At 43.5% G+C, this 15,767-nt stretch overlaps 1 protein-coding gene across 19 annotated transcripts in view; it reads right to left on the bottom strand.

Annotated features, from left to right (window-relative positions):
* PPP2R5C (protein phosphatase 2 regulatory subunit B'gamma) overlaps nt 1–15,767 on the bottom strand; it is a 166,558-nt gene that overhangs the window by 44,537 nt on the left and 106,254 nt on the right. For all 19 annotated transcript variants that reach the window (XM_063596392.1, XM_008959112.5, XM_008959110.4 and 16 more), the window contains one exon: nt 590–700. In XM_063596392.1, coding sequence (XP_063452462.1) covers nt 590–700 — 111 coding nt within the window. The remainder of the gene's footprint in view (nt 1–589; nt 701–15,767) is intronic.

The raw sequence follows: 15,767 nt of genomic DNA, 5'->3' as shown, positions 1-15,767 counted from the left end.
AACTCTGGGGCTGCCAGGTAAGAGGGCCCTAAGATGTGGACCCTGAACCATGACCTCCTGGAGCTGGGACAATTCTTTCCCTGTGCAGACATGCTGGGTGGGACAGCATGGGCCGCCTGTCACGGATGGATGGCCCTCCCACCCGCACACCTGGCTCCTGCTCTGCTCATGCCGACCCTGGCGCCTCCTTGCCAACCAACCTTCTGCCTTACAAATGTCCTGGGGAAAGGCAGTGGCCAGCGCAGGACCTGGGGGCCCAGCAGGCACATATTAAATATGAGGAGCAAAAACTGGGAGATTGTTGGCTTAGGACCTCTGGGCCTGAATTCAACGGCCATCAACACAGCGGCCATTTTCACTGAGAACATACTCACAATTACACATCTTCACTGGCTGTTGTAAAGTGGTCAAACACACACATTAACTTTATTCTGCTGAAATATTTTTCTTGTACACATGGGTTTGCGAGGCCCATGCTACTGAGGAGGAGAGGTCCATCTGGCCAGACCAGTGCGCCCGCTCTGTGGATCCCAGGCCATTCCCATGTGTCACCGGTGCCCTCCGAGTCTGGTCACCCAGAGCCCGATACCTGTAGATGAGGCCAGGCTGCTTCTAACGTTGGTTCATCTTCCTCCGGGTCAAATTCCGCTCCCGTAGGATTGGAGGAAGGTGGTAATGTTCGAAACATGTTAACTGCAAACTAAAATCCACATATTCTATAATTACAATCAGGGCATTTAAAATATTTACAGACAACATTTTATAAAGTCTTAGGTAATTCTAACAGTAGCCGCTTCCCATGGTAACTTAGCTCCTCCATATCCTCAAAACGCAGAAGCCGTGTGGGTCCTCAGAGAGAGCCTGGATCAAAACTGCAGCAGGAAACATCACTTTGGACAGGTGTGCACGAAAGTTGACCACCAAAGTTATTTGGACTCTTGACTGTCAAACTTTGAATGACAACCAACACCAACAAAGGCTGATGGCACAGTGATGACTTCTGAGGTCTTATACTGTCCAGTGGGTGCAAGACCAAGGAGAATGCTCAAAATGAGAGTAAGAAAGGGATGAGATGACGAAAGACGCAGCGGAGATTCACAGCTGAAAATGCTGGAAATGGCAAGGGCTGCGTCACGCAGGGAGGACCCGTGTGACAATGGCACCGACATCCTCTGCAATCCGCAACGATGAGGAAAGCAACAGTCAGGGTGGGACGACCTTTGAGTCAGCAGCTAAGATCATTTCCAGAGAAAGGACTGCTCAGGGGCACAGAGGATCGGTAGGGGCAGCATGGCTGTGCGCCCAGGCATGGGCTGTTAGATTTCTCTCAGTCTGTTTGGACTTGTATAACACATACTGACAGATCAGTGACATAAACAGAAAAGATTACTGTTTCCATGTCATACATTTATAACCTATTTTTATTTTGTACTAAATCTATGTATTTATTTATTTATTTTTGAGGTGACGTCTCCCTCTGCGGCCCAGGTTGGAGTGTAGTGGTGCGAACTCGACTCATCACAACCTCTGCCTCCTGGGTTCAAGCGATTCTTGTGCCTCAGCCTCCTGAGTAGCTAGAATTACAGGCGTGCACCACCATGCCTGGCTAATTTTTGTATTTTTAGTAGAGATGGGATTTCACCACGGTTTCACCATGTTGGCCAGGCCAGTCTCAAACTCCTGACCTCAAGTGATCCGCTCCCCTCAGCCTCCCAAAGTGCTGGGATTACAGGCGTGAGCCACCATGCCCAACCCTCTTTTATACTAAGTCTAAATATGATTGGTTACCTTATTGAATCTCTGAACGGATCGTATGCCAGTTACATAACTGGGTTCTGGTGAATGGCTCTTATAGGTGATCACAACCCCAGTCCCACCACTCTCAGAAGCACAAAATCAAAACCTTTGACATAAAAGATTAAAATCTGACTCTACGATAACAACGAGAAGATGTTTCTAGAGAGTCCAGGGCAAACTTGGCTGGCTTTAGATACCCAGTCTTGTAAAGACCAAGCTAATACTCAATGTCACCACTGCTGTTTCTTCCCTTTTCTTTTTTCCTCTTAAAGACAGGGCATCGCTCTGCTGCCCAGGCTGGAGTACAGTGGCCATCATCGCTCACTGCAGCCTCCAACTCCTGGGCTCACACGATCCACCTGCCCCAGCCTCCCAAGTAGCTGGGACTACCAGCACGCACCACCATGCTCTGCTAATTTTATTTATTTTTTGCAGAGACAAGAACTCGCTACGTTGCCCATGCTGGTCTCAAACTCCTGGGCTTAAGCAATCCTCCTGCCTTGGTCTCCCAAAGTACTGGAATTAGAGGCGTGAGCCACCGCACCTGCCTGTTTCTTCCCTTCTTTACTGGTATTGATACTGAACTCCAAACCTTAATATCATTTTTCAGAAAGTCATCAGCTATAAAAGCTCTGAGCATCAAGCATCTGAGCATCAAGCATCTGAGCTTGTTCTCTGTGTCATCTGAGAGGGGAGCTGACGTAAAGACCAACTGTAATGGCCTTCACGGATACTGTAGAAACGCAGGGATGAAAAAAGGGGCTGAAAAGCCAGGAACAACTAATTAAAAAACACTTTTAGTAAAAGTATGAGTAATGTTCCTAAGACATAGGTACAAAGACAAAGGTTTGCAATCTAAAACCGAGAGTTAACCTGACTCTCACTGGTGTTATAATTTCTGGCAATGTCTACTCTCCAGGGACTGTCCCCTCCTCTGTGAAGCTAGTGTGTGTATAAGGTACTGCAAGGAGCCTCCCAAAGAACAGTGATTGACAGGTGGACGGCCCTGCCTCAGTTGCTGGCCCACAGGCACTCGGCGCAGACAGGGGTCTAGTCTGCCCCTCCTGGCACCCTGACCCCAAAGCCCACAGACGTGAACAAGCAGATGCTAAAAGCTCAACTATTAAGGAAAGGCCACACACACACACTTTGGGCAGGCCGCCATCTCCTCCCAGGGCGTGTGGAGATGTAACACAACTGGTCCTGTCATTAGCAGCCACTGCTGAAGCTCTCCATATCTTCTAGGGCCATGAAGGGCAGAGAAAGGAAAGTCTGAATTGAGTCTTTAGCTCCTACGGGGAGTGTAGCATTCGTGAACTGGGGTTTCTACCCTCTCTCTCAAAGCCAAGAGACTGGGGTGAGGGTCCAGTCACCCACAGGACAGGGTCACCTTCAGGAAAGGGAGATGGCACTTTGTTCTTCGGTGGGTTAGAGCTGTGGGCCCGGCCTGGTGCCAACAGGGGCAGAGCACAGTGTGGGGAGGGCAGAGCCTGGGCACGAACTCTGGGTGGCAGAGGAATCTGTGAACAGGACTATGCCTGGCAGGAGACTCTGGGAACAGCCTGTGACATCAGGGCCTGAGGAACCATGGCGCCTGGAAGGAAAGCACGGTCACCGCTTCCGAGGTTTCTGGGGCTGCCCATCAGGGATACAGAGGCCAGAGCAGGAGCCGTAGGGCCACGCCGCCCAGGAAGCTGCCAAGGGAGAGAGGGGTCAGCTCACCCAGAGACGAGGCTGTAGGTCTTGGGGGAGAGGAAACAGCTGTCTCTCTGGAAGAGGCCTGCTGCCCGAGAGTCACAGACATGCCACAGAGGAAGAGACCACCATTCTGGCCGAGGCCACAGGGAGCAACTGAGCAGAACAGGCAGCTGCCCTTCCCCTCTGCTCTGGGTGCTGCTCAAAGCCCCGCGGGAGGGCGGGCAAGAGGGGCTCGGAGCCACCCTTGCTTCCCCTCCTCTCCCACAGCATGTCCCTCCCTGGCCAGGCTGCCTGGGGTGCGGCTTAGATGCCATTTGCAGAGGGTCTGAGATTAAAGCTTTAACCTAGATTGGATTTCTGTAACCAGGGATGACTAAAAAGTTAACCAACTTGCCCAAGATGTTATTTAGGGACAGGAAAGTGTGATTTCACCCATCATGGTTAAAGGCGATAACTGAAAAAAAGTAAAATGTCCCCGACTGTGCCAGCTGGCCGTATGTGTCAACCTGGCTAGGCCACAGTGCCCAGCTGTCCAAACACTGCTGTAGGTGTTCCTGTAAAGGCATTTTATAGATGTGGTTAACACCTATAATCAACGGACTTCAAGTAGCGATCACTCTTGAGAATGCAGGGGCTTCAACCGGTCAGCTGAGAGGCCTGTGAGACCCAAACTGCAGCTTCTCTGAGGAGAGTCCACCTGCGGCCTGCAGTGTCCACCACGGCCAAGTCTCGTACCCGCTGCCTGTCCACGGAGTCCAGACCTGCCCGCTGGACTCACCCACTGCAGAAGGCAAGTCCTTGAGATCTCAATCTCTGTCTCTCCTGCTGTTTCTCTGCACAGCCCTGACTGAGGCACCCAGTCAGCTGAGATTCCTAAGTAAACTGGTGGTTTCTACTAGCAGGAAAGCTAGTGATTAGGGTTTCCAGTTGAAACTCTCCCGCACAGTGACAGTCAGCCCAGCAGCTAGGCCCCGTCTCAAACACCTGCACACTCACTGAATCCTTGATGCTGAGCTGAGGGCCTGCAAGGTGACTCAGATGGCTTGCTCTGAACACAATGTCCTCTTTGCAGTGTCTGTCATGGACTCAATGGTTGTGGCCTCCCTTCCTCACATTCATGTTAAAGACCTAAACCCTGGTGTGGCTGGATTTGGAGATGGGTCCTCAGAGAAAATAATGAAGGGTGAATGAAGTCATCAGTGGGGCCTTGGCCCTCCAGGATTAGTGTCTTTGTAAGGACGGATGGTAGAAGGCTCACACTCGCCTTCTCTGCACTTGCTCGGAGCAAAGGCCATGGGAGGGCACAGTGGCCGTCTGCAAGCCAGAAAAGGCCCTCAGCAGGGAACAAACCCTGCTACACCCTTGAGTTTAGACTTTCCAGCCTCTAGAATGGAGAGAAGACACATTTCTGTGGTTTAAGCCACCAGCCTGTGGTATTTTCTTACGGCAGCCTGAGCAGACTGATACAGCGTCCTTGACTGATGACCGACCTAGGTCCGGGAAGGTTCATTCCAGGCCAATTCTGATTGATTGAAAGTCATTTCTCATGTGTAAGGAAAAAAACTTGCACTTCTAACCTCTACACACCTTTCTTACCACATTACATTGCATTAATTTAGTGCATATCTCTAGAAAAGGTTAAGTAAAAAGTAATACTGGGGCGGGGGGAAGGAACAGAGGGCCAACGGTCTATCACCTCAAATTCTTCTCGGGTTTCTGACCTAGCAACATTTCTTAACACAAAAGCTGCAGGGGCGAATCAGGGGCAGGAGCCCCAGGTACAGAAACCTGGGGTGCTGATGTCTGTGTGCAAATGTCACTGCCATGCTACCTGGATGCATGGATCCGGTCTGAGGAAACAGAGAAGACATCAACGTCATGCAGTGAACACCAAAGAAGCTCTGAGGTCTAAGGAGTCCCGGGTCTTCTGGGCAGCACACAGGGTCACTGTGATCTCTCAAATGAGACCTACGGATCTAGCGCACACCCAGAGGCACAGATGCAGAATCACACTGCCCAACAAAGGCAGCACAGCCTCATGGAAACAGTCTCTCTACACCCTCTTCCCACCTAGAAGAAGGACCTCAGACCAAACAGCCTGCCTGAGCCTCAATTTTCTCCTCCGTTGGAAAGGGTAAAGGCCAGGCGCGGTGACTCATGCCTGTAATCCCAGCACTTTGGGAGGCCGAGGCGGGTGGATCACTTGAGGTCAAGAGTTCAAGAGCAGCCTAGCCAACATGGTGAAACCCCATCTCCACTAAAAATACAAAACTTAGCTGGGTGCGGTGGTGGGTGCCTGTAATCCCAGCTACTCGGGAGGCTGAGGCAGGAGAATCACTTGAATCTGGGAGGTGGAAGTTGCAGTGAACCGAGATTGCACCACTGCACTCCAGCCTGGGCAATAGAGTGAGACTCCATCTCAAAAAAAAAAAAAAAAAAAAAAAAGCGTAAATCCTTTTTTTATTTTTTGCATTGGGCTGTGGTGAGAATCACAGAAAACGCATGCAACAGCACTTACTAAATGGGAAAACATTATGCATGAACAGTTAGCATTACACAGCACTTCCCAAACGTTTCTGACTGTTTGACCTCCACATGAAAATAATGGCACGCACGTGAGTGCACACGTATGTCTGCATGTGATTCACACGGCCCCATCTGTGCCAGGACCGTCTCTGGTTAATATCAGGAAGCACCTGCTTCTGCTGCCTCCCTGACACTTCCACTTTCAGTACTTACATCAGTGCTGCAGATGTTCTCCAAATTGCTAAATGTATTAAATTAGATGTAAACTAGAATGGCCCAAGAAGCAACTTTACGGAAAATTCTTACAATTCAGCAATATCATGCAGCCTTTCTGTATGTGTTATCATTCATTACCAATGAGTGAATATTTATGCCGTAACATAACTGCAGCAGTGTAACATATAAAAATTTTAAGACATGAAGGGATACATTAAAAAAAAAACCGCTGATAGTCTAACTTTAGAGGCAACAGGAAAGAAAGGTTTCATTATTTACAGTTCTCTGTTCAAAACCACAAGGGTTATTCTGTTATTTATTCTCTGTTTTATTCATGTCAACAGGATTTATAACAGATGAATCCATCAAAGGCCAAATTACAGTTACTGCAGAACACTTCCTCCTGTGATGGAACTGTTAGGTTCTACGAGTCATATTGCTAAGAGATACATTTCTGGGAAGGGCAGAAAGTGTTAAGCCCCTTCGCAATATATATATATTTAAGTATAAAATTGTCATTTGTTTGCAAATGATATAGCTGGAAAACAGAAGCAACAGACAGACCATCACAACTAGACTACCACATGCAAATATCAAAAATATGAAACCAACAGCAACCACCTTTCCACTAACAATTAAGGAAATACAAAAAAGAAACAGAGACGAAGACTCCAGCTACCCAGACACAAAAACTACAAAGTGCCTGGGAATTACTGACCTAGTTACAAGGCCTTGATGGAGAAAGCAGAAAACTCTAATAAAAGGCACTGAAGAATGCCCGAAAAAACGGAGGAACCTTTGATGTGGAATGACATCATATTACAAAGATGGAACTTCGCAGAGCAATGTATAAAGCAGACACAATCTCAAACTGAATTTTTGATGAACTCAATGAACTTAACCTAAAATTTAGGTAGAATAGTAAAAATCGTAGTAGTAGTCTTAAAGGGAGATACTACCCCTTTCCCCATTTGTAAAGTGAGTTTGAATCTGCTTTCATGGCACCAGAACTCAGCTATCATCTAGAGAACATAAATGCACAGCAATCCCAGCACCTACCACCGTGCCTGGCACCTAGGAGGTCCTCAAACACTTGCTGAGAGTAAATGGATCCTGGGAAAAGCGTGCATCAGTCACCTTATTAACTGCAACACCAATTAATTACCTGGAAACTGTGAAAAATGTCTCATTAAACCTTTACGTCTCAGCTGCAAAATAATTACAGTCCTAATTGCGCCCCTAATTTTAAGCTCTTCTATGATGCTGTACATTTTCTTTGGAATATTTATCTCAAGTATGACTGGGTGGCCGGGAAGTCCTTGGTTTAATGTCTTCCTGCTGGCCCTGGCACACAATGAGCGCTCGGCAGTGAAGAGAGGTAAGGGAGAGCAGAGTCTTCTTCCCACAAATCTACCTCGCGCTTCCTCCACAGCAAGAGCTGCTTTCAAAGAATCGATTTCACCTCCAAATAGATGCCATGATGTGACAGTCAAGAAAAGAACCACAACATTGAAAATTCTTACTTTGAATAACTTGCTATTTTTACAATCTATTCAAATATGTTCCTAAATAGCAGTTAAAGATATGGAAATAAAAACTTACGGGCTAGGCGTGGTGGCTCACCCCTGTAATCCCAGCACTTTGGGAGGCTGAGGCGAGCAGGTCACCTGAGGTTAGGAGCTCAAGACCAGCCTGGCCAACATGGCAAAACCCTGTCTCTACTAAAAATACAAAAATTAGCCAAGTATGGTGGCACAGGCCTGTAATCCCAGCTACTCTGGAGGCTGGGGCAGGAGAATTGCTTGAACTTGGGAGGTGGAGGTTGCAGTGAGCTGAGATCATGCCACTGCACTCCAGCCTGGGCGACAGAGCAAGACTCTGTCTCAAATTAAAAAAACAAACAAACAAACAACTTACAAACCTTTGTAGAATACTTAATAAAGGAAATTTAGTCTAAACTTTTCAAACAATGAATATTTTAATTTTCTACAGTTTCATAACAAGATCATCTTCAGATAAGCATGAAAATAAATCATTTACAGTTATGTGCATGAGTTTATATTTTTTGAGTTTAGAACATTTATACATAAGAAATAATTCATAATACTTATAATTCAATTCAACTAGTGTCATTTAAAGATAACACTGGATTTGGAAGTGCTCTTAAGTTATTTACTCTGGGCCAAAGATTAGTTTCGTATAGATTCTGAATGATGTATTCCCAATGTTTTTATTACGAAAAATTTCAATGCAATAAAGTTGAAAGAATTTTATAGCGAATAGCTATCATCTAGATTTTACCACTAGCATTCTAATATATTTGCTTTATCATGTATTCTGATTTCTTTTTGCAGTAAGGTATGAGAAAGTTTAGTAATCCCTTAGAATAGCAGAACAACATACTCTCTATCCAACGTGATATAAATCAACTGAGAAGGGAAGTTTCAGAGCTAAACTCCTTATCACTTCCCAGTCATGTATGCACAGCCATTTCCCCTAACCCCAAATGACGTATGAAATTATGGCATTATAAATTATGCAGTCTTTCATTTTTATAATAATTGCTAGATCCCCTGGGTGGACGGAGTTAAGTGTTTATTGAGTATCTATTATAAATGAAGCAGACTTATGCTTCCAGATGAGCTGGAGTAACAAGGATGAGGTTTATGCTACTGCCTGAAACAACCAAATATTTGGGCAAAAATATATAAAATTACGGTTTTCAAGACACTGGATTTCAGACAACGAAGGATAAGGACAGTGATCCCTGAGATGGGAACAAGTGAGGCGCGTCCCACACCGCCCCAGCCTCCTGCCTTGATAGATTTTTAGGTTGTAGTATAGGCAGAAAGAACCCAGGTGGGACCCAGGATTCAAACGGGATTAGAATTTGCAGGGCAGAGTTCCACAGGGGAGACAGCTGCACACAGAGAAGAACTACAGTGATTTATTTGTAGAGGTCGCTCAACTATTCAGCAGAGTACAGATCAGCATATTTGTGTGAGGAAACTACCAGAGGTTGGGAAAAGAACCACCTGAAAGGATTAGTGAGAACCCAGTACTTGTTCGGGGCTGGGAACAGTGTCTGTTCCCACCAACCAGATGGGAAAAATTCATAATCCATAGGGCACTGGCTTCCTAATCAGAAAAGTCTCAGTGGTGGAGAATAATTAGCTCTGGTTTTAATATAACTGTTCCTGCCTAAAACATCTGAAAAAGCAAGAACTGAAAGGATCAAACTATTTCCAAGTAACTTAATTGCATCCCCAAACAAATCTCAAGAACATGAATAGAGATATAGCACTCAACAAAGCAAAATTCACAATGTCAGACATCCACTTAAAAATTACCAGACACGCAAAGAAGCAGGAGAAGGATTTATAATGAGAAGAAAAACCAGTCAACTGAAGTAAACTGAACTGACACAAATGTTAGAATTAGCAGAAAAGGACATGAATACAGTATTGTGTCCAAAAAGTTAGGTGGACGTGAAAGATATTTTAAAAAGACACAAATCAAACCACTAGAGATGACAACAACAATATGTACCCACAGATCTCTAATTGCTTAAGTAAATTTGCTCACTTAATTAAAAAAATTATGTGTGAAATGAAAAGTTTACTTTAATAAAAATTAACAGAATAGACACGGCAGAAAAGATTAAAGAAGTTGAAGAAAGCAAAGGAAACTATCCAAATGTTACACAGAAAAAAAAAAAAAGAATTAAGAGAAAAAGAGCATCGGCATCAACTCTAAGAAGCCTAATACACGTTATTGGGATCCCTAAAGGAGAGAAAGGGTCATGGGACAGAAAAAAATATTTGAAGAGACAATTTCTCAAACTGATGAAAATTATAAACAAACTCTAAACACAGGCAAAATGAAGGAAACCATGCCAAGGCCCATCATAATCAAATGACTTAAAAAGAGACAATTGTGAAAGCTCCCAGAGGGGGAAAGGGTACATTATGTCCAAAGGAACAAAGAAAAGAATGGCAGGAGACATCTCATCAGAAATAATGCAAGCAAGACAACAGGCGAGCAAAAGTTTTTCAAGGATAAAACGGTCGACACGGAATTCTATACCAGCAAGCAGATCTTTCAAAACTGAAGGCAAGACCAGGCTCACGCCTGTACTCTCAGTACTTTGGGAGGCCAAGATGAAAGCACTGCTTGAGCCCAGGAGTTTGAGACCAGCTTAGGCAACCTAGTGAGACCCTGTCTCCACAAAAAGTAAAAAAATTAGCTGGACATGGTGGCATGTGCCTGTCATCCCAGCTACTGGGGCAGAGTTGGGGTTGGGGTGTGAGGTGGGAGGACTGATTGAGCCTGGAAGTCAAGGCTGCAGTGAGCCGTGATTGCACCACTATACACTGGCCTGGGTAACAGAGCAAGACCCTGTCTCAAACAAACAAACAAACAAACAAAAAAGGCAAAAGAAAAGAAAGGCTTTTGCAGATACACGAAAGCTAAAAGAATTCATCATCAGTAGACCTGTGCTATAAGAAATATTAAGACAGTCCTTCAAGCAGAAGGTAATTGATATCAGATGGGTATCTGAATCTACACAAAGGAATGATGAACACTGAAAATTGTAACTATCTGGGTAAATATAAAAGATTTTTAATACCCTAAAACTTAAAGTATAATAAAAAAAAAGATTTTTAAAAATCACTTAAATTTCTTTAAAACAAAAATAATAAGATATTGTGGGGTTTATGTATGATAATAGCGGAAAGGCTGGGAGAGGAGAAATAGAAGTATACTGTTGTAAATGTCTTATATTCTATATGAAATAGTATGTTATCGCTTGAAGGTAGATTGTGATAAGTTAAAGGTGTGTTCTAGAAAAGACTAACAATTAAAATCAAACAATATGGAGTTATCATAAAGAAGCCAACAAATGAGATAGAAGGGAATCATAAAAAGTACTCAATTGATCCAAAAGAATGCAGACAAAGAAGAAAGAGAAACGATAAACAGGTGGGACAAATAGAAAAAAAATAGGAAGGTGGTACATTTAAACCCAAGTACATTCATAATCACATGAAAAATAAATGGTTTCAACACCCTGAAAGACAGGGATTGTCTGACTGAATAAAAAAGCAAGACTCAGCCGGGCACAGTGGTTCACGCCTGTAATCCCAGCACTTTGGGAGGCCGAGGCGGGCAGATCACAAGATCAGGAGATTGAGACCATCCTGGCTAACATGGTGAGAAACTCCGTCTCTGCTAAAAATACAAAATTAGCTGGGTGTGGTGGTGGGCGCCTGTAGTCCCAGCTACTTGGGGGAGGCTGAGGCAGGAGAATGGCATGAACCCGGGAGGTGAAGCTTGCAGTGAGCGGAGATTGTGCCATTGCACTCCAGCCTGGGTGACAGAGCGAGACTCTGTCTCAAAACAACAACAACAACAACAACAACAAAAACCAAACCAAAACAAAAAAAAACCAAGACTCAACAATACGCTATCTACGATACACCCACTTTACGTATAAAGATACGAACTGATCAAAAGTAAAAGGGAAGAAAAAGACATACCATGCCAACACTAGTCAAAAGAGCGCTGGAATGGCTATATTAAGGTGAGACGGAGTAGATTTCAGAGCAAATAATATTACCAGCAATACAGTCATATCTATCATGGTAAAAGAGTTAATTCACCAAGAGGGGATATACACTGAATATTTATATGAATATATATAACATGAAGCAAAACCTGATATAATTACAAGAAAAAAAGACAATAAACAATTACAAATGGGAAATAAACAGATCTATTTACAATGACAACCAAAAACCAAAATACTAATTTATGAGTCTAAGAAGATATTTATAGCATCTGTTTGCTGACAACTACAAAACAAGAAGACCAAAATGGGGAGACATGCTGTGTACATGGGCTGCAAAGCTCACACTGTTAAGAGGTCAATGGTCTCCAAGTCTACATGTTCACTGCATGCAGTAAACCCCTGAAGAATATTTTGTAGATAACAAGCTGATTTTAAAATTTATATGGAAAGGTAAAATAACTAGAATAGTCAAAACAATTTTCAAAAAGAAGAAAGAGGTTATAGCAGAGTCACACAACCTGATCTCAAAATTTACTATCAAGTACTGTACTGAAGACAGTGTGAGACTGGCAAACAGAGATACACAAACACGCAACAGGACAGAGTCCAGAAGAAGACTCACAACATGCTCAACTGATTTTTGACAAAGGAACAAAAGCAGTTCAATGGATATTCATCAGTCTTTTCAACAAACAGAACAATTGGAAATCCATACGCCAAAGAACGAACTGCAGACAAAATGGATCACAGACCTACATGTAAAATGTGAAACGATGAAGAAAATATAGGAGAAAAATCTTTGTGAGCTTAGGTTTGGCAGACTTCTTAGATATGCTACCAAAAGCACTACTGATAAAGGACAAATCCTAAGTTGGACTTTATCTCAATTAAACATTTTTGCTCTGTACAAGACACTTAAGAAAAAAAAAAAGACAAGCTACAGACTGAGAGAAAATATTTGCAAATCATGTATCTCGCAAAAAATCCATACCCAGATATGTAAAGAAGTCTCAAAACTCAAAACTCAAAAAAAAAAAAAAAAGCCCAATTGAAAAACAGGCAAACAATTGGAACAGACAATTCACCAATGAAGATATACAAACGACAAAAAGTGCAGGGAAAAAATGCTTGGGCCAGGTGTGGTGGCTCACGCCTGGAATCCCAGCACTTTCACAGGCTGAGGCAGGGGGATCACTTGAGCTCAGGAGTTCGAGACCAGCTTGGGCAACACAGTGAGACCTTGTCTCTACTAAAAATACAAAAATGAGGTGGGTGTGGTGGTGGGCGCTTGCAGTCCCAGCTACTCAGGAGGCTGAGGTGAGAGGATCACCTGAGCCTGGGAGGTGGAGGCTGCAGTGAGCCATGATTGAGCCACTGCACTCCAGCCTGGCTGGCAGAGCGAGACCCTGTCTCCAAAAAACAAACAAACAAACAAGCCTGGCATAATTAGTCATTAAGGAAATGCAAATTAAAATCAAAATGAGATAAAAGGACTGATGACACCAAATATTGACAAAGATACGGGAGGCATGAGAACTCACGCACCGTTGGGGGAATCACACGGGGCAGCCACTTTGGAAAACGGTTTGGCAGTTCCTTAGAAAGCTCAACACACACTTACCATTCACCTAGCGATTGCATCCCTATGTGTTTACCCAAGTTAAATAAAAGCTTATGTCTAAAATCGGTATGTAAGTATTTATAAAAGTTTTATTGCTCCAAATAAAACTGGAAACACCTCAAATATCCCTCCATAGGAAATGGATAAGCAAATGGTGTTACTTTTATATAATGAGACAACACTGAGAAGGAAAAGGAACAAACTGTGTGACAACATGGACGAATGTCCAATGCATCAAGCTAAGCGAAAGAAGCTAGACCCAAAGGCTATACACTGAGTCCATTTCTATGGCGTTTCCATTCTGGAAAAGACAAAATGATGTGATAGAGAACAGACTAGTGAGGGGCAGAGAGAAAAGAAGGGGAAGGCTCTGACTACAAAGTGGGCATAAAGCCATGTTTCTGGAGGCCGAAGAAACTGTTCTTCTACTCGGGAGGCTGAGGCAGAAGAATCACTTGAACACGGGAGGCGGAGGTTGCAGTGAGCTGATATCGTGCCACTGCACTCCAGCCTGGGCAACAGAGACTCCGTCTCAAAAACAAACAAACAAACAAACAAACAAACAAAACAAAAGAAACTGTTCTATATCCTGACTGTGGTGGGGAAGACGTGACTATACACATTTATCAAAGTTCCGAGAACTGGCCACAAGAAAGAGTGAATTTCACTATATGTAAATAAAAAATTAATTTAAAAAAAGTTATGGAAAGATATTCACTAGGTTATAAGTTCCCAAAACTTCTTGGTTCACAATGCCCTTGGTGTCTTAGTAATTTCTTCACTGCACCCCTAGACCAAAAGAAATACCTAACAAGTTTGGACATCTGAAAACACCCTGCTTTACTGAGATATAATTTATATACAATTAACTGTACATATTTAAAGTGTACAATTTGATATTTAACATATGCATATATCTGTGAAACAATCATATAATCAGATAATGAACATACTCATCATCCCAAAAGTTTCTCAGTAGCCTTCTGAAAATACAATAAACATGAATTGGCTGACTGGAGGTAGAGATGGGTAGAACTGGGGAGGGGTGAAGTAGGAAAAAGATTAACTTTTTAAAATGCTTTCGTATTTGTTTCATTTGTTATCACATAAGCATGTATTTCTTTTATAATTTAAAAACATCAAAGGAAAATCTCAAAATCGTAAGAACAAACAAACCTCTAAAAAACAGCTTACTGATATTTAAAGTAGAAAAATCATTCTCTGGATTTCAAAAAGTACTTGGGAGTGCATGATTTAAATCCTCACTTGAAATAAATTTGACTGCAACTCCATTGGTCAATGTACTATCCCTTTTAATTCAACACATTCTTTCCTCTCCCAAACTATCATCACCCTTATAGCAAGTAAAACTTTCCAGAACACACTGTAAATATCAGCTATAAAAATAGAAGAAGGAACGTGCCCCACATCAGTCCCTAAGTGAAGCACAGGACACCCATCTGGGGGTGCAGGGTGTGAGACCTCCCCCAGGACCTGGCCAACAGATCCTAAGAACACTCTCATGCCCATAAAACGTGTAAGTCAACATCAAATCACTTACAGACAGTGCGGATTAAAATAATGTGATCAACTAGTTTTCCCTGGAAACCAACAAGAGTCCTGATAAAAACAGTACTACTATTACATACAGATAGCTTGTTTTTATTTTATCTTTTTAATTAATTAATTAATTTTTTTGATGGAATCTTGCTCTGTCGCCCAGGCTGGAGTGCAGTGGCACAATCTTGGCTCACTGCAACCTCCACCTCCCGGGTTCCAGCAATCCTTCTGCCTCAGCCTCCCGAGTAGCTGGGACTACAGGTGCCCGCCACCACGCCTGGCTAATTTTCATATTTTTAGTAGAGATGAGGTTACACCATACTGGTCAGGCTGGTCTCGAGCTCCTGACCTCAGGTGATCCACCTGCCTCGGCTTCCCAAAGTGCTGGGATTACAGGCATGAGCTACCGCGCCTGGCCGCTTGTTTTTATTTTTAAGAAAGAAAAATATCTTTACTGGTTTTTGATGATGACAAATGTGGTACATAATTTTTCTTTTTTTTTTTTGAGGCAGAGTCTTGCTCTGTTGCCCAGGTAGGAGTGCAGTGGCACAATCATACCTCATTGCAGCCTTAAGCTCCTGAGCTCAAACAAGCCTCCCGCCTCAGCCCCGAGTAGCTAGGCATATAGGTGCAGGCGTACGCCACCACACCCAGCTATTAAAAAACTTTCTCTTTCTTCTTGCTTTCTTTTTTTTTTTTGACAGAGTCTCGCTCTGTCGCCCAGGCTGGAGTACAGTTGCATGATCTCAGCTTACTGTAAGCTCTGCCTCCTGGGTT

Source organism: Pan paniscus, chromosome 15 (assembly GCF_029289425.2).
Source record: "Pan paniscus chromosome 15, NHGRI_mPanPan1-v2.0_pri, whole genome shotgun sequence".
NCBI classification, from domain to species: domain Eukaryota; kingdom Metazoa; phylum Chordata; class Mammalia; order Primates; family Hominidae; genus Pan; species Pan paniscus.
This window is presented reverse-complemented; position numbering and strand designations above follow the sequence as displayed.